Source organism: Podarcis liolepis, assembly GCF_965112155.1.
Source record: "Podarcis liolepis genome assembly, chromosome: 4".
Lineage (NCBI taxonomy): Eukaryota > Metazoa > Chordata > Lepidosauria > Squamata > Lacertidae > Podarcis > Podarcis liolepis.
The window spans coordinates 83,077,919-83,096,141 of NC_139558.1; the positions used below are offsets into that span (position 1 = coordinate 83,077,919).

The following is an 18,223-nucleotide window of genomic DNA, read 5'->3' on the forward strand; positions in this document are numbered from 1 at the left end:
AGTGTTGAGCTTCACCTCTGTGACTATCATCTGATCTGAAAGAAAGCTTTGGGTTTCAGGTGGAGAATCTCACAATAAAACTATTCACTGCTGCTCTTTTATTAGTTTGAACAAGTATCTACAGAGTTCTAGCCTTGTGACTTTGCTAAAGGAAAATATTTAAAGGTAACCCACCTTGCAGACTGAACCGATCCAGGAATTACGAGCAAAGCCTTGTTTTGCACCAATAAAGGGATGCATTCTAGTCGGTTCTGATGTTCGAAAATGGCCCTGTTCTATCACTCAGAACCGTAGTGGTTGTTGACTTTAAAAGGTCAGTAAAATTCCATCCTCTGCAAGCTTCTTCCCCAAGCCCCAAAATCTGGAGCATATAACATCTGCCACAAGCACAGTGATTTCTCAGTTAACTGGTATACTTTATAAAATTGGCATTGTAAAACTTTGAGGTATTCTTGGCCTCATGGGAAATGTGTTTTACTCCAGACAGAAGTTTGCACATCGTTTTTTACATTATGTAATCAGGAACACTGAACAAGATAAAATAAAATGTTACAAATTATAAGAGATAAGTTTTTCACAAATAAGTTGAAAATAGTTAATCTCGAAAAATGCTTTATAAATGTATTAAATAAATATTCCATCATCATTGGGGCCTTTAAATGCACAGACATGGGTATTATTTTCAACCTAGATAGTACTTGCATGAGATGGAAAACCTGTTTTGATGATAGGCAAGTTATCGAAGACTTGTTTTTACAAAGCTAATAAAAGGATACCACTTTGTAAAAAAATATTGTGATTTTACTAGCTCTTGTATCTGGTGCAATCACTTTTCCTTAAGCACAGCATCTGGAAATGTTGATCCTAAAGATCCATAAAGTGTTAGCTTGACAGTGGTAAGTTGTAAGTTGTTTCGATTTATAAAGCAGTAAGCAGATGTTTGCCACTTTTCAAAACAACTTCTTAGTTTATTTCTAAAGAATTTGTGAAATGAATGTAATAGGTGTTTTTATTAAACGATTTCAACTTTTTTTGTGTTCTAGGAGTGTACGCCTGAGAACCTAGAACTGAAAAAGAAGATTTTTGGCCAGTTAGACCTTATTGTCAGTAATGATGTAATACTAGGCAGCTCAACCTCTTGTCTTATGCCTACAAAGTTGTTCACCGGGCTAAAGCACGTTAAGCAGTGTATAGTGGCACATCCTGTAAGTACACCAAGATACTTCAGTAATTTATTGTGTTGAAGCCTAAATTTGTGGTGTTCGGCTTGTATGTCGTAAGTACAGTTCTTACTCATTTATATGCAAGTTTTTCAAAGGGATGCCACTTTGATATGTTGCATTTATTCTATGATGGCACAGTTTTGCAAGCTACCCTGGGAAGAGTGGTATAAATACAGTAATCAGTAGAGCTGGGCAATACCTGGTTTTCAACATGGTGATATACCAGTATATCACAATTAACATTTACATTAGAAAAGCCAGTCCGGATCAGAGCAAAGTCCTATCTAGCTGAGCATTATGCTGCTTGAAGTGGCCAGGCAGATGCCAGAGGGAAACCCACAAGCACAACAAGACCTCAGTGGTCCTCATCTGCTTGTGATGGCCATCAGCTGCTTCTAGTATTGTAATACAGCCATCAGAAGCTTTAAGAATGTAAGAAGAGCCTGCTGAATCATCTAGTCCAGCGTCTGGTAATGTATGGTCTAGCTGAGATTCCTACAACACAGGACTAGATGATCCTTGGTGTCCCTTCCTTGATTAAATCAGATGTCTGTGGGAAACCCACGAGCAGGACCAGAGCACAAGAGCACTCTCCTTACTCTTCTGTGGTTTCCAGCAACTGATATTCAGAAGCACTGCTGCCTCTGGTCATGGTAAAGGTAAAGGGACCCCTGACCATTAGGCCCAGTCGCGGACAACTCTGGGGTTGCGATGCTCATCTCGCTTTATTGGCCGAGGGAGCCGGCATACAGTTTCCGGGTCATGTGGCCAGCATGACTAAGCCTCTTCTGGCGAACCAGAGCAGCGCACGGAAACGCTGTTTACCTTCCTGCCAGAGCGGTACCAATTTATCTACTTGCACTTTGATGTGCTTTCGAACTGCTAGGTTGGCAGGAGCAGGGACCGAGCAACGGGAGCTCACCCCGTCGTGGGGATTTGAACCGCCGACCTTCTGATTGGCAAGCCCTAGGCTCTGTGGTTTAGACCACAGCACCACCCGCGCCCCATTCTGGTCATGGAGGCAGATCATATTCTTCATGGGAAGGGTAGGCTTAGTGGCAGAGCAATCTGCTTTACATCCAGAAGCTCCCAGGTTCAGTCAGTGCCTTCCCAAGTTTTAAAAGACCTTGGTTTGTTTTTGTCAGGGTCCGTTGTCAAGACATGAACCTAAACTGGGCTTGGGAAAGACAGGAAACAACTTGGTCTTCCCTCTGTGAATTCAACACTCAGATCCTACATTTCCCTGAAACTTGTAGCACAAACTTTTTAGTTCCCATGTCCCACTTTAAGTTGGACCATAACCAACCTAGGCATGTGCAACTGAACCAACCACATCCTGCTCTCCTGTTAAACCCTTCCCTCTCACCCTCAACTGTATTGCATGTGTTAAATTTTAGGTTGTAAGCTTGTCAGGGAAGGTGCCTATCCCCTTGTACTCTGTCAAGTGCCATCCACACTGATGATGTGTTACAGGTGACGCCCCACATACACAAGGATTATGTTCCAGGCCCCCGCACAAATAAGCGAAATCACGTAAAGTGGGGCGCATCCTCTAAACACCCTTTAAACTGCCCCTCTGCCGCTCTCTCATCTATCCATACCCAAAAAATACCGTATCCAAAAATATCCACAACTAGAATTGAAGCTCTGGGGCTGTCAGGAGACTGGTGCATGTGCAGGAAAGTGGCTGTTGCGCTACCCCGCACTTCAGCTGCTAGGTGGGGAGGCTAAGCAGCATAAGCAAAGCTCCGCTGCACCTCCAGTCTCGTCAGGGCTTCTTCCGCCCTTACTGGTGCCTCGGGCTCTGGGAAGGGTCTCCCTTGCAAGCTACAAGGACTCTCCAGCTCTCCCTTGCCATTTCCAGGTTTGAATTGAATGATTTAATTATTTTCAAGTGCCATGCAAATACGCGTCTGTCCGTGAGTAGAATGCTGGGTGGGTGTGCCCATTTTATCATCTAATACAGGGGTCAGCAACCTAAGGCCCATGGGCCAGAAACGGCCCACGGAGGTTGTTTGAGTGGCCCACGAGCCGCCCCCGAGCTGAGCCACTGGTGCAGTGTGGCGTGGGCACGTGCTTCCATGGTGCCGGAAATCCTGTCTGCGCAGGGAGAGGGATCTCCGTGGAACCGATCTAGCCCAGACAAGATAAACCTTGCTGACCCCTGATCTAATACTACTATCGGAGGGCTTGCCTAATGTCAATACTGGTTTTCATAGAATTGGAAGGGAACCTCAAGGGTTACCTTGTCCACCCCCTGAAATGCAAGGATCACAAATTATGTTAACTGACCGTAATGGTATGTTCATAAATATGTTTCTTTTCTTTCTAAATATGTTTTGTGTAAAGGTAAACCCACCATATTATGTTCCTCTGGTTGAATTGGTTCCCCACCCAGAAACTGAACCTTCTACAGTCGAGAAAACCTATGCTCTGATGAAGAAGATTGGGCAATCTCCGGTTCGGTTGACAAAAGAGATAGATGGTTTTGCTCTGAACCGACTCCAGTATGCAATCATTAGTGAAGCATGGAGACTTGTTGGTGTATGTATGATTTTTATTCTTTAACTGACTTGAATGTGCTTCCAGTAGACTGCATTGTACTACTTAATCTGGAGATCAGTCTCGTTGAGCTGAGTGGAGCTTACTTTTGATAAATAGGATAAGAAACTTATTATTTTAAATTATTTAATATTCCAAAATATTTTAATTATTTTCTTAACAACCCCTGTGCAATAACATTAACTGATAATTAGTCAATGCTAAAAAAAGAGAGAGACGCAAGCTAAGTTGCACAGTAATATGAGGAACACTCCAAAACAATGCCATTTTCATTCAAGCCCAGAAGAACAAGGTGAAAAGGTCAGCGAGAGAAATATTGATTTTCATGTTGTTTCCCTTCGTTTCCTGTTGCATTCAGAAGGCTCTGGGTATACTTTATAACATTTGTGCTCAGTGAAACAACTATGAAAGTAATCCTTTAAGCAGCAGTAAGCTCAGCTTTCAAGAATCACATCTCTCAACTTTTGATAATCATTTGATACAAGGGAATAAAAGACAAATTTCTCCTGCTGCTGCTTTTTTGGAGTGTAGTTCATTATGGCTTGTAGTGACATTGCTTGTAGCATTTCCCACAGTTACATATTCTCTGATACTTGTTATGACCTCCTTGCGCAAAAAGGCAATTTCTCAGTCTCCTCTCTTTGTCTTGAGTTTCAATGGTGAAGGCCATTATTGTTTTTCCGTTGTGTGTAACTGTAAACAATGTGTGATTGCAAGGAAGCATTGTTATACATGGTTGCCTGTATCTTTCTCTTGATATCATAGATCAGGTGTAGCCCTGACTATGGTGTTGGACTCCAACTCTTACCGTCGCCAGTGGTCAGGGAAGATGGGAGTTGGAGGAGCCCAACAATATACAGACAGCCAAAAGTTACCCACCCCACCCTCATTCTTATATGCGAGTTCCTTCACATGGGGTCTTTGAGTTAAACTGCATATGATATGTGTTTTCAATCAGTGATGTGAGTTGGAAAAGTTTCTTGCGCTTTATTTTTCTGCAGGAATTTTCCCATTTCATAAGTTCATTAGTAACAATGTGTGGATGCCAACTTGTTGGCATCTGCCTGTCTCAAGGGACAATGGAGTGTGCCTCTGGGAATGAAATCAAACTGCTGCATTTGCAGCACTGAAGTGACCTCCCCAGGGCACAAGCCTGAGAACTGGGTATGGAAGTCCTGGACAGCACCAGAAGACAAGACTCCCACCCCCAGCCTCACTGTTGTGGTCCAAAGGAAAGCAGAGCAATACATTTGGCACCAGCTTGGTTGCAGGAGTTGCCAGAAGGAGGCGTGCAAGGCACCATCCAACCATCTTAGGGGCTCCACTCCAAATTTGTGTAGGGTTTACTCCTTAACCTTTTCTTCTCCTGAAGATGCCCCCCAGGATTTTTCCTATGAGTTTACTTCTCCTAGATGGGCAACCTTCCCAGGTTGATAAGCCCTATCTGCCCCTCACTTCCAGAAACTGCCTTCTTGACTGTTGGATCCACTAATGGTCTCACCCGCTTATTCTGCCGGAGCCTGTCCTAATAACTTTGCTAACATTTTAGATGGCTTGTTACCAAATTCAAAATGTTTTTGTCTAAGAAACATTAAAGATCTCCCCCACTTCTGAATTTGCATGTATTCAAGCTGTTGTCTTGTACTCTTCAATTGTTCACCTCCTTGCACACTTCTGTTTCGTTTGTGAAGTTATTGTTAAGTGCTAATCTTAGTTTTTAGTTGAGTTTCTTGTGGAATATTTAGTTTCTTTATTTCTGACACCTTTTAAAAATACAATTATACCTCTTCAGGGGCGCCGACGTATAAAAAATATTGGGGGAGCCCGCGAAAGCTCATGAATAATAAATAAGCTCATGAATATGCAGATAAAGTGGCGCCGCCTCCTCGTGAGCGAATAGGGGAGAGCGTGCTGCGCCTATTAATCAGCTCCGAAGGAAATTGGGTGGAGCTTTTGCTCGGGAGGGAGGGCAAGAGGCATGCAGCCCGACCCTGTGCATTTTGGGCTGGGGGAGGGGCGGCAGTGGCGCTCTGCTGGAGGGGCGCCCGAGATTATTGGGGGGGCGGAGCCCCCCCCAAATGAATTTTTGAGGGGGCTCGGGCCCCCTCAGGCCCCATGGAGTCGGCGCCTATGTACCTCTTATATATGCCTTACATGCATCTCATATAGTAGGCTAAGAGACATCTGGTTCCTTTGAGAAATATAGTTTAACTCTTTACTAATACTATTTACCAACTCAGGATTGTTAAAATGCATCCAATCTCCATTGCCTAAACATTATTTCATTCCCACTTAAAATAATATGAATACAACACGCTGACAGCATAATCCATTCATGGAGTTTTACCATATTAGTTCTGGGGAAGGAAACCAAAGAAGCCCATAAAGCAATTGCTTTTACAGGTTCATCTTCTGTTTGAGTTTTTAAACTCATTTTGAAAACAGATTGTGCTATAGGGTGGGAGGTGCTCTCGACACTTCAAAGAAAAATCAAGCCAAGTCTGCTTCTGCTGTAATGTGGGACGTACAACTGGTCACCACAGCATGACCTGTGACCCCAGTGATCTTGCAGGGGAGGAGATTCATAACTCCCACTTGCCGCATTGCAGCAGCAATGGCAAAAGGAGAAGCAGAAGTTGCTCATGGTGCTTTTGTAATGTGTGGAACTGAGTAGCTTATTTTTCTTCCTTTATTTTGTTGCCCCCAGAGAGACCTTTGGAAGGCACCATTAGGACAGCAGCTGCTTTTTTCACTGCTGCTTACCCGGCTTAAAAGTGAGCAGGATTGCTTCCTAAGGGAATTAGTCAAAGGATTTGTAATTGTATGTTGTAAGACTGTAAAGAACTCCTAAAAGCACAAAGAACAACGGGTAGTCTTTAAAAGACACTATTTTGGCAGCAGGGACAAAATTATTTGTGTGTCAATTGAACATCTGATCTGACTTACTAAGGGAATGTGAAATTTGAACTAGTCGATGGCCTTCTAGCTATAGACATGCCAGCTATTTACAGATTTCTAAGCACTTTTTAAATAAAGGCCTTATTCTGTTGCGGGGGGAGACATTTTGAAGGATAATAATACCGTACAGCAAAATTTAATATCTTGACATCATGTTTTGTCATTATTTATTTTATTTTACCCAAAAATAAAGGAGTGACTTGTACATACTTTGTGGATTCCCTAGGTACACAGAAGTACACAAGTATGTTAATTTGAAAAACAACATCCAGACAAGAGCTTACAAAAATATTATGGCATCTGAACCGTGGGTGTGGGTGGGTGTTAGGGATGAGGAGTAGAGTCTAAAGAAACATTAAGTCAAGTGTGGGTCTATCAGTTGAATCTATAGTTGAGACATCCAGTGTTTTTGTGTGTCAGTCAAAGGAGAAAATAAAAGGAAATGGAGGACAGAGAAAGAAATTAAATTGGCCTGCTCAAGTCCCTGACAACTTATATAGTAAGTATCCCGGAAAAGGGAAAATAGATTTTGTGCTGTAGAGTTCCTGGTATCTGCAAGCTACAAAGAAACTGAGAAAACTGCCAGTGAATGGAATTCACCAAACTCCTGTTAAGGACTTCTTTCAACACTGCTTTTGGTTTTTAAGATGCATTTTAATGGAATGATCTGGAGAGTATATATGTATGGCGGTATGTCAGATTGGCCATTGGCATCATTTTTTCTGGATGGTATTTCTGCAGGGACCTTATCTTTTTTATATAACTTCTAGAAAAATGTCTACCATAGCTTTTTTCTTCAGAATCACAGAATGGCTCCAAACAGCACAATTCACTGAACATGCAATTACGTGCCAGTTCAACTGGTGATGCAGGATTGTGGTTTCTGCTATGAGTGTTACAGATCTGCATTACCAACTAAACAGGGACAGAGCTGTGTATCTGTAGCCCTCTGGAAATGAGGTCTGCCTTTCCGTAATTTTCTTAGTTATGCTACAGAAACTGTTCAGAATGCCACGATGGATTGTGACTTTCTTAGCTAAGAATATGTATTCTAATCTAAGCTTTATTTTAAAAATGGGGGGGCAGCTTTGTAAATATGTTAGGGATAGCCTTATAGAAATTTTCAGTAACCTGTGGAACAGCCAAGAGGATGCACTTGTCCTAACCTGTTTTTAGGGTGTGCTGCTATTTCTTGGAAATGTACCCTGTAGATTTAACTGAGCTTTGAACAGCACTTTGTGACGGATGCCACATAGGAGATTTGGGAGTTTCCTGAAAGTGTTGGCATGTTGAAGCCATGCAAATTGCCTACATGATGCAAGCAGCTTCTCATAGCAGTTGTGTGGCACCTGCATTGTCTGTATTCAGTCATCTTGTTCCAACCATGAAGACGCACACCATTTTAAAATACACTTTTAAAGCAAAAGCAAAAGTTGTACTGTAGTGGAAACCATAATTGTTCATAAGATGTGAAAGTGGGACAAGAACGCTTAACATTTCTTCTGAAATTCTGCTCTCTTCTTCTGATAATCTCTGCCCTGCCCCACCCTGCAGGATTGCACTAATGTGCCTTGCATAAACTGGAAAGTCATTACTTATATACAATGTACAGAGCAGCTTCAAAATGGTTTATGCTGCTAAGTCTTTTGAAAAGAATTGTTCTTTTTGGTTGTAGCTGCCAGCATCAAATTTAAATGCTCATTTATTCTAAAAAGTCAAATATTCTAATAATCAAAAGTATACAGTTTGATATCCAAAGCTGTTCACTCTGGTCTCTTCCCCCTCTCTGCTGTCTATGTCATCGTCATCATCATCATCAAATATTTGTACCCTGCCCAACTGACTGGGTTGCCTCAGCCATCTGGGTAACTTCCAACATATATAAAAACATAATAAACATTTTAAAAACTTCCTCCTCTCCCCCCCCCCCAGATCTCAGTTGATAAGTTAACTACCCTAGTTTCTTCTTGCCCCTCCATATGTCCCCTGTGATCCCATCTGCACTTGCTTCCTTGTGGGATCTCTCCTGTTGTTATCCTTCCCCTCTTCCACATAATCAGACCCTCTCTCCCACTTCTTCGAACATGCCAATATCCCACTGTTCTAAAAATAAATAAATAGAAGATAAGTGAATGTATTTTTTAAATCATCTCCAGCTTTTCCTCATTTTCCCTCTCTGCGTTGGTACATGCTAACCCCATGTTTCCTCATTAAATCCCATGGCTTTTGGTACCACCTTTGCGCAGATGATAGCCAGCTCTATCTCTCCCTCTCACTCTAATCCCACATCTCCTGCTCCTTTTCTCATATATTTCTGTGCAGATGCTTTGTTACCATGTCAAGCTTAAATTAAACTGTTTACTGTATCTAAGCCTGAACTTCTTCCATCCCAAGTCTTCCTCTCTCTGTGTACACTTTGCTTATCCTTTTATAGTGTTAACATTAAGCCTGTTGAACAGGCATATAGCCGTGATTTCATTTTTTACTCATTTCCTTTGTTCCCCATGTTCAGCCCATGCCCAAGTCATGTTGCTTCACAACATTGTAAAAATATGGCTCTTCCTTTTCATCCCCTTAGCAAAAAACTGCTCTATGGCCTGGTTATCTCTCACCTAAACTACAGGAGTTTTGTCCTGTGGTTTTCCATTGTCTCACCTTGGTCTCTGGTACTCTTCCGCCCAAATCATCAAACTTTCTCATTAGACTGATCATGAGTTAAGGTAAAGGTAAAGGACTGCTGACAGTTAAGTCCAGTCACGAACAACTCTGGGGTTGCAGTGCTCATCTCGCTTTACTGGCCAAGGGAGCCAACATTTGTCCGCAGACAGTTTTTCTGGGTCATGTGGCGAAACCAGAGCAGCGCACAGAAATGCCGTTTACCTTCCCGCCAGAGCGGTACCTATTTATCTACTTGCACTTTGACATGCTTTTGAACTGCTAGGTTGGCAGGAGCTGGGACCGAGCAACGGGAGCTCACCCTGTCACGGGAATTCGAACCGCCGACCTTCCGGTCAGCAAGCACTAAGCTCAGTGGTTTAGACCACAGCACCACCCATGAGTTGCCTACCCTTAAATCCAAACACTGACTTCCTCGCTATTCCTTGTCCTTACTTTCAAAGCCTTCCATGACCTTGTTCTTCTATCCCAATACATGACCTTTACTTCTCCAGCTCAGCCCACCACTATCCAAGATTCTCTTGCTTCTTCCAAAGACTCTTTGCTCTCTACCAAATATACTTGGATTTACCTCTCAGACAACCTGTGTGATGCTTCCGTTATTAGTTTTTAGATGTTTTAATTGTTGGCTAGGGCTGATAAAGTTGTACTGAAGGGGCAGTGCTTCCACACCACTGCCGTAAAAGAGACAAAGCACACTGATACTATATTATAAATAATAATACAGTAATAATAATAATATTATTATTATTATAGGAAGGTAATTCTGTAGCTAACTGTAGAGAATATAGTATGTGATGTAATACATGCATATAATATATATGTTTCATTTAAGAATAGTAACAGATTTGTTTACTTAAAAAAAAACTTCTGTTTTCAATATATTCTCCATCCCTCTGGGATTAGAGATTAAGCAAAGAAGTAGAATTTGTGAAGTTCTTCAACATTCATAATGTTCTCGCCATGCAGGATGGAGTAATATCTTCTGATGATCTGGACCTTGTAATGTCTGATGGCTTGGGAATGCGATACGCTTTTATTGGACCCCTGGAAACCATGCATCTGAATGCAGAAGGTATGTCATTTGTTCCACTAAGATTTAAACATGGGAGTTTCCAAGGCAAATGTTTCATGATATGGAGTTGTTGTGAATATCGGTTTAACTGGTCAGATCTAAGACCTAAATCCTGTTCTTCTTTACACCGTAATCTTCAGTATCAGGATGTTCCAAGCCATTTGTTAAAGCTGTTCCAAACATCACCATGATGAATGATAAGAATTGGCAACATGAGGTACTTCATTAAAGAGGAGCATCGGGTTTAGATAAAGGATTACTGCTTTGGCATGTAGCTTTATCCCCAATTCAGGCCTGGTAAAAATGTTTTTTTACATGCAGCTTGTGGGTGACTAGTGTTCCAATTCAGAGTGTCATCACATAGAAGCACCCTAAGACTAGGTCTACACAATATATAATCCACCAAAACAATAATAAACTTCCAGTTCTGTATTGTGAAGTGCAGGGAGCTCTACTCGGAAGCGCGCACACACACACTTTTGCATTTCTAGGTAGAAAACAAAAACAAAGTTAATTCAGCCTGTGGTGAGCTGTGCCTGGTCTGGTCTGATCTATCAAAAATTGTGCCAGACTGTTCTAGTCCATTTGGTACATTTCATGTGCTAAACATCTCCAGCTGCAGATCCAGGAACAAAAAGACAAGAGTTACTTCACTGGCTTGACTGAGAAAAGAAAATAATACCAGTCCCTTAGACCTGTGAAAGCTTGCTGGGTCCAACTTATTCTCAACCTTTGGGGATACTACACAAATGGAACTTTTTGGGTTGTTCCATTTGTTCTGGAAGGGAGAACCTGATACATTTTTGAAGGGTCCAAATTTAAAAAACAACAACCCATAAACCTATAGGCTATCCAATGGACTTCACTATTTGGGAAATGAATGCCTTTAGCTGCTCCTCCCAAGGATGTTGCTTATGGCTGCTGTCCTGTCTGCACTACTGGGGCTTGCTTCTGAGTAGGGTTGTAAGAGTCTTTGCTCTGCAATGACAATCCTTCATAGATGGGAAGGGAACTGACTGTAGGGCACTGTGCCAGTAGCCTTGTGATTAGAGAACAAGTGCCAACAGCAAGTCAGTGAGAACACAGAGAGAGGGAGAAACATGAGAACTGAATGCTGACAGACAGAAAGGAAGCCCTTAACATTTTTTAACAAGAGAAGTACTATAAGGATATCTAATTGACTTAATATGATAATGGTGAATGCTGATTTTGGGTCCAGTGAGTTCTTATACCAGAGCTGGGCATTTTAAAATTTTGGCAAAGCAGCACTTAAAAAGAGAAAGAAACGCTATCAGATCCTTTTAGTGAAAAAACCTGCCAGCAATACAGTGCTTCTAGAGACATTTTCTCATTTACCTATCACTGTATTATCTTAACACAAAGTACCTCCTGTGTGGGTGCCTAATCTTTTGAGGTTCCACATTATGTGGTAACATTATACGCTTGTTTTCAAGCTTTCTGAATTACTTTAAGCTTATAAAAAAAAATCACCTGCAAAATAAGCAGGGGAAACTGTATTGGATACTATGCTTCAGGCAGCTCCCCCATCATAATCTCTGTATATTTCTGTAGTATTCATGACAGCAGGATTACTTCATAGCTAACACTTCCAAGTTTGAATCACTCAAGAGATGAAGTAAATATCAATGGGTGATATCCATTAATATAATCAGAGTAGATCAATTGATTTCAATGGATCTATGTGAAGTAACAACCACCAGCTACTTCAGACATCTTGTAAATATTTTCTTTTTGTCTACATGGTTTGTACTTCTCAAGTTTGAAATTCTTCTCAGGTCTGAAATACTGTTGGCTTTATGGTTCTTTGTATATGTAGAATTCTCTGTTTAGGAAAGACCAACAAGAGATCTCCAATTGTATTTCAGGAATGCTGAACTATTGTGACAGATACCGTGAAGGTATGATACGTGTCTTGAAAACCTTTGGGCCAATACCGGATTTTGCAGGGAAAACAGAACAGAAAATCAATCAGGTACATGTGCAAATTGGAGTAACATGACATCCATCAAACTTACAGCCTGCATTTAATATCTTAGTTGTTTTTAGGAAACAGCTCTTACCCATTTTTGGTACAGTTTACACATCAGTTGGCTTTTGTTTGGAAGTTTAATGAACAATTAATTCCGACACTGTATAAATTAATAGATGTTGAGATCAGCAGAGTCAACCTGGGCCCAGTTTGCATGAACTGCAGGCATATGACTCTGAGCAATTGCTCATGGCCTGCTACCACTTTGGGTGGCACTTCTGCAGTGTAGCATACAGAATGAATTGCGCATACACACCACCTTTACCTGTTGTACGCCCTACATCATTACATTAACCACATGCAAAATAAGAAGGCAATATGGCTGTCACCAAAAGCAATGACAGTTTGATCTAAAAAAGGGGGTGGAGGAACCACTATACATACCCAAACGACCTAACACTGTATTTTCGTCAGAGGTAAGTTGAAATGCTCACTTTGGAATATTTGGGTGTCATTATCTGGAGCACTCTTACACATTGGGCAAAAATGCTTTCATGATACAAAGCTGAACCTCTTCTTGCTAGTCATTTCATTCTTTCCACTCTAGGATGATTTAACATTCTCCATTCAGTTCCTTTAATGTATAATCTTCCCAGAACAGCCTGTCTCATTCTTATCTTACTGGCACCAGTGTCTCTCTTAACTTTCAAGGCCCATTCTTGTCTTTATGCCTCACAAAAGCAGAGGCTTAAGTATTTCACCTTACGTAAATTACCTCTCTAAGGATACACTCAAAATGACATCTAAACAGACAAATCGCTTTACAATGTCTATGAGGAGACAAAAAGGAGGTCAAATGCCCAGCATGTACTTACACCTAAAGGGCCAAGGACCAGGAATCTTCTATGTTGCTTAAAAACGCAGTGGCATGACAAATTGTAAACAGATAAGGATATTGGCAGGATTATTGTAATAATCTGCAGTTTCATAAGAGTATACAATTAAAGCAGATTAGTAAAAGAATAAGTTAAGTTAAAATATGCAAGAAATGATAAAAATAAATTTAAGGAACCGCAGAAAGAGGAGGAAGGAAGTCAAGTTTTGAAATGTTTAAATGACTGCAAAACTATTGAAATGTATATAACTGAAAACCATAAATAAAAAATTAAAATAAAAAAACGCAATGGCATTGTTCAGGACCAGATGAGAATAAACAGGATAAACCATGGTTGCATCCCACTTTGATTACACTGTCTGATGTTTATTTTTAACACTTTAAAATTAGTCTACACATTATGATTCCTGTACAAACTTCTTTCTCTAGGACTAATGTTAACATGATATCTCCAAAACTGTAGCCCTAACTAGATGGATGGGAGATACCTGGATTTACCATTTGTTGTGCTATATACTGGTTGAATGGAAAGGACCTTTGCTTCTACAACAAATTGAAATTGCTTTGCACTTCTTTTAGGTAGAAGGACACAATGCAAGATTTTGTTACAGGTCCTACTTGTACAGTGGATGCTCGGGTTGCGAATGTGATCTGTGCGGGAGGCATGTCTGCAACCCGCAGCGTTCACAACCTGCAGTGCTGCGTCTGCACATGTGCGGGTCACAATTCAGCGCTTCTGCGCATGCATGATTTAGCGCTTCTGCACATGCACCGAAACCTGGAAGTAACCCGTTCCGGTACTTCTGGGTTTGGCGTAGTGCACAACCTGAAAACGCGCAATCTGAAGTGTCTGTAACCCGAGGTATGACTGTAGTTCTCCTATTTGTGACTTGTATTTTTTTTAACCTTTTCTTACCAGGCAATGTGTGAAAAGACCCCAGCTGACCCTGAACACCTAAATGCCAGAAGACACTGGCGAGATGAATGTCTTGCACGCCTGGCTAAACTGAAAAAGGAAATTAAATCTGACGATACGCATAATCTTTAAACCAAAGGGGCAGTCATCATTGGATTGGTATTTGAATGGGCACATGCATCTCTTCCACAAGCAGATGTTAAAAGCATGGAAGACTCAGTTGCAAATGCCAGAGTTGGTCAATCCACATAACTGTAGTCAAGTTAATTAAGGCTGGATTTTTTTTAATCTAAAGCTACAATCTTAAACCCTTGGGACAGATGCATGGATTTCAGTGGGACTGCATATTTGATTGTAAATTGCACCTTCAATGCAAGACTTCCTTCATTTTAAGTAACATCCTGTATTACAGAAATTACTAATTATTATGTAATTTTAGTAATTTTACTCTGGGATGGCTTCTTATCAGCACTCCCTTAAATATTAATAGTACAGGACACTGGTGTTATTCATTTTAAATGATGCTTGTTGTAATCATACTTTGTGGTTAATTTAGCCCAAGATGTGTTTGAGCTTGCATTTTGGGGAATATAAGATTAAGCTGGGACAAAAATAATGACTGGTTGTTCCTTTGGGCTGCATTCTGCTCTGTGGAGTACTAGGCATCACACCCTGATTTATGACCATTTGAGATTATAAGCAAATTCATTTGGAGACAAGTCTGCTTCATTAATGTTAAAGAGCCTTTAACATTATGAACTTTGCATCATAGACTTTGGTATGGTGTCTATGATGGCAATAAATCTACACAGGAACATATAATATTGACTGGAAGATGTTGTCGTTTTTAACCTGGTTCTGTTGACTGTTCTTCCAATTGCAACGTGACTTTAGGGATTAAAAAAGCTTTTCCTAAAATCAAGTAAACAAATGCAGTTTACAATGCCATAGGTTATGTTACTTGTTCCAGATGTGTTGTCTGAAGCCTTGAGTACTAAATTCAGGACCCATATGATGTTGACAGCTTGGTAGCTAAACAGTTTTCTCAACAGGGTTCTATACAGCTCATTGATAAGAGAAGCTCATTCAAAAATAACCCTTTGGTCTGCTGTGTTGACTATCTTACCTGAATCAGTTCCTTCTGTTTAGTTCAGTTCTCTACAGTGATTCCAGTTTCAAATACCATTGCAGACACATTTCTTGTACTAGTCTGTGTAGAAGCTATGCAACTATGTGTTGGTTGTTGAACCAATCAAGAAAGCTTTGTCATATCAAATTAGATCATTGGTCCATCTAGTATTGTCTACACTGAGTGGCACTGGCTTTCTAGGAATTCAAACAGGAGTTTTATCTACCTGGAGAAGCCAAGGGTTGGATTTGGAGTCATTTGGTTGCAAAGCATGTCTCTCCACTATGAAGGCGGAACCAACCAATGCCCCAGATTACTGTACCATATTCAATATACAAAAATATATATGAGAAAAGCATTTTTAAAATCAGTTTTTCCCTTTTTTTAGTCTTATGAAGTAGAAGAATTCTTATTAGCAACAATTTATATCAGATTTAAAATATTTCTGTAGATAAACTGATGACCTTGTTTTCATCATTGCTAACCAACTAACTGCCTTTTTGTGAGACTGAAAGCCTTAGGCCATGAGACAAATATCAATATCTTATATACCACACGGAATGAACCAGTAACCTTGGCAGATGCCTTCACAGGTGAGGAGTGTAGTTGATAACTCGTAGGGTCCTCCTGTAGCATAACTTATACACAACATGGGGCAAGCTGCTCAGTTTTCCTCCATGTCTTAAATAGGGCTGGGTGATATATCAGTATATCATCCAAAGCCAGTTTGAAGTCCATACAGTGGTACCTCGGGTTAAGTACTTAATTTGTTCTGAAGGTCCATTCTGAACCTGAAACTGTTCTTAATCTGAAGCACCACTTTAGCTGGGCCTCCTGCTGCTGCTGCTGCGCCGCCAGAGCACGATTTCTGTTCTCATCCTGAAGCAAAGTTATTAACCCGAGGTACTGTTTCTGGGTTAGCGGAGTCTGTAACCTGAAGCGTATGTAACCTGAGGTACCACTGTATTGTGATACTGGCTTTATAATTTTTGACCGAGCAATATATAGTGAATCATGATATGTGTGTGCATGCGCACACATACTGTGCAAAAATCATGGTGCAGGAAAAACCGTGAAGCCAACAAATGCCTCTGCATAGCTCCATCCTTATTTCAGACATTGTGATATATCAATATATCATAATGTTTAGCTGGTGATATATTACAGTGTTGAAAATAAGATATCGCCTAGCCCTAGTCTTAATGTGAAGTTTTAAGAGGATTATAGATACAGAAGATATTTCAGCAGGGGAGACTCTGCTCAGAGGAAGAAGTGTGTATCTGAAGAAGTATGCATGCACACGAAAGCTCATACCAAGAACTAACTCAGTTGGTCTTTAAGGTGCTACTGGAAGGAATTTTTTTATTTTATTCTGCTCAGAGGAGTTCCTTGTCCTCCGTTTAGATGGCAGGTGCTGGGCACAGGGTTTTGCCAGCTGGATTTCCCTCCTTTGGGAGCCTACCCTAGCTTCTTCTAGATTGTAGACCTGTAAAGACCATCTTGTTTAGTTGAGTTTCAGCTTGGATTAATTATCACAGCCCTGTATAATTGTTTTATTTTTGGTTACTGGTGATGTTGCTTTTGTGCTGCCATTTTATGATGATGACTTTTCAATTGTCTGTTAATGACTGCATGGTGTTCAGGGCTATTTTGTTGATGGGGATGAGCTATACTGACTGATTGGTTCCATTATGCTAATAGCTACATGATGTTCAAAACCTCATTAGCAAATTTAAAAGAAAGAGAACTTCTTTTCTTTATTTAAACCACATCATGGTGGAATTATAATACAACTTCTAAATAATTGCTATAACATTAATTTCATTTTATTAAATATGAGTGTGGCTTTTTAAAAGTCATTTTGTTCTAACTTGCTTCTGTTCTGAAATATTGTAGCTCTCTTAACACTGGTAAATATCTTCACTTTGCTTGTCAATAAACATATGTAATGAAATCTCTGTTATGTTTGTGGGCTGTTTTTATGCCAGTATTAAATTTGAGCTAGGGTAGATTCGGATAATGCATCATCCCACTGTGAAGTTTACTTTTGAAGTTACCACATGCTGTTATCTGTACAGGTCTGAACAGGGATTCATTGAATGATAGTTACTGACGCCAATGTAGCTAGCTTGGATGGGAAAGTTTTTGCAGCTAGTGGTAAATGTATTTCAGTCTATAACACTGTGGAACCTTACAGAGAATTCAATTGTTTATGTACGTCATCTTGTACTTATCATAAAGAGGCAAAAGTGACTGTCTAATTCCAACACCACAACATCACACTATAGTTTTAATGCAGTTTGAGAATCTTGTGGTTAATATTCATTTTAATTTTGTGTAAATAATTCTGAAATTATGATAATGATGATGATGATGATGATGATGATGATAATAATAATAATAATAATAATAATAATAATAATAATAATAATAATAATGTATTTATACCCCGCCCATTTCCCCAGCTGCTCTGGGTGGCTTCCAACAAAATATTAAAAATACAATAAAGCATCAAACATTAAAAACTTCCCTAAACAGGGCTGCCTTCAGGTGCTTCCTCAGTGTTATATAATTACTCATCTCCTTGACCTCTGATGGGAGAGCGTTCCACAGGGCAGGCGCCACTACTGAGAAGGCCCTCTGCCTGGTTCCCTGTAACCTCACTTTTCACAGTAAGGGAACCGCCAGAAGGCCCTTGGAGCTGGACCTCAGTGTCTGGATTGAACGATGGGGGTGGAGACACACCTTCAGGTATACTGGGCCAAGGCCATTTAGAGCTTTAAAGGTCAGCACCAACAC

The 18,223-nt window shown here is 40.5% G+C and overlaps 1 protein-coding gene and 1 long non-coding RNA gene across 3 annotated transcripts in view; one reads left to right on the plus strand and one right to left on the minus strand.

Moving 5' to 3' along the window:
- Positions 1-17,378, plus strand: part of CRYL1 (crystallin lambda 1) — a 36,631-nt gene extending 19,253 nt beyond the window's left edge. Inside the window, exons 4-9 of one of the 2 annotated variants that reach the window (XR_014525132.1) lie at positions 1,044-1,205; positions 3,573-3,767; positions 10,389-10,494; positions 12,381-12,487; positions 14,299-16,696; positions 16,805-17,378. Coding sequence is in view for 1 of the 2 variants with exons in the window: in XM_083499051.1 (XP_083355177.1) it covers positions 1,044-1,205; positions 3,573-3,767; positions 10,389-10,494; positions 12,381-12,487; positions 14,299-14,427 (699 nt within the window). In the remaining variant the exon portion in view is untranslated. Of the gene's footprint in view, positions 1-1,043; positions 1,206-3,572; positions 3,768-10,388; positions 10,495-12,380; positions 12,488-14,298 lie in introns of both variants that reach the window. The other variant, XM_083499051.1, reaches the window with a different exon arrangement.
- Positions 3,781-18,223, minus strand: part of LOC310704976 — a 40,353-nt gene continuing 25,910 nt past the window's right edge. Inside the window, exons 3-4 of the long non-coding RNA XR_014525134.1 lie at positions 5,922-8,846; positions 3,781-5,569 (exon numbers count right to left, since the gene is read on the minus strand). This is a non-coding gene — a long non-coding RNA (uncharacterized lncRNA). The remainder of the gene's footprint in view (positions 5,570-5,921; positions 8,847-18,223) is intronic.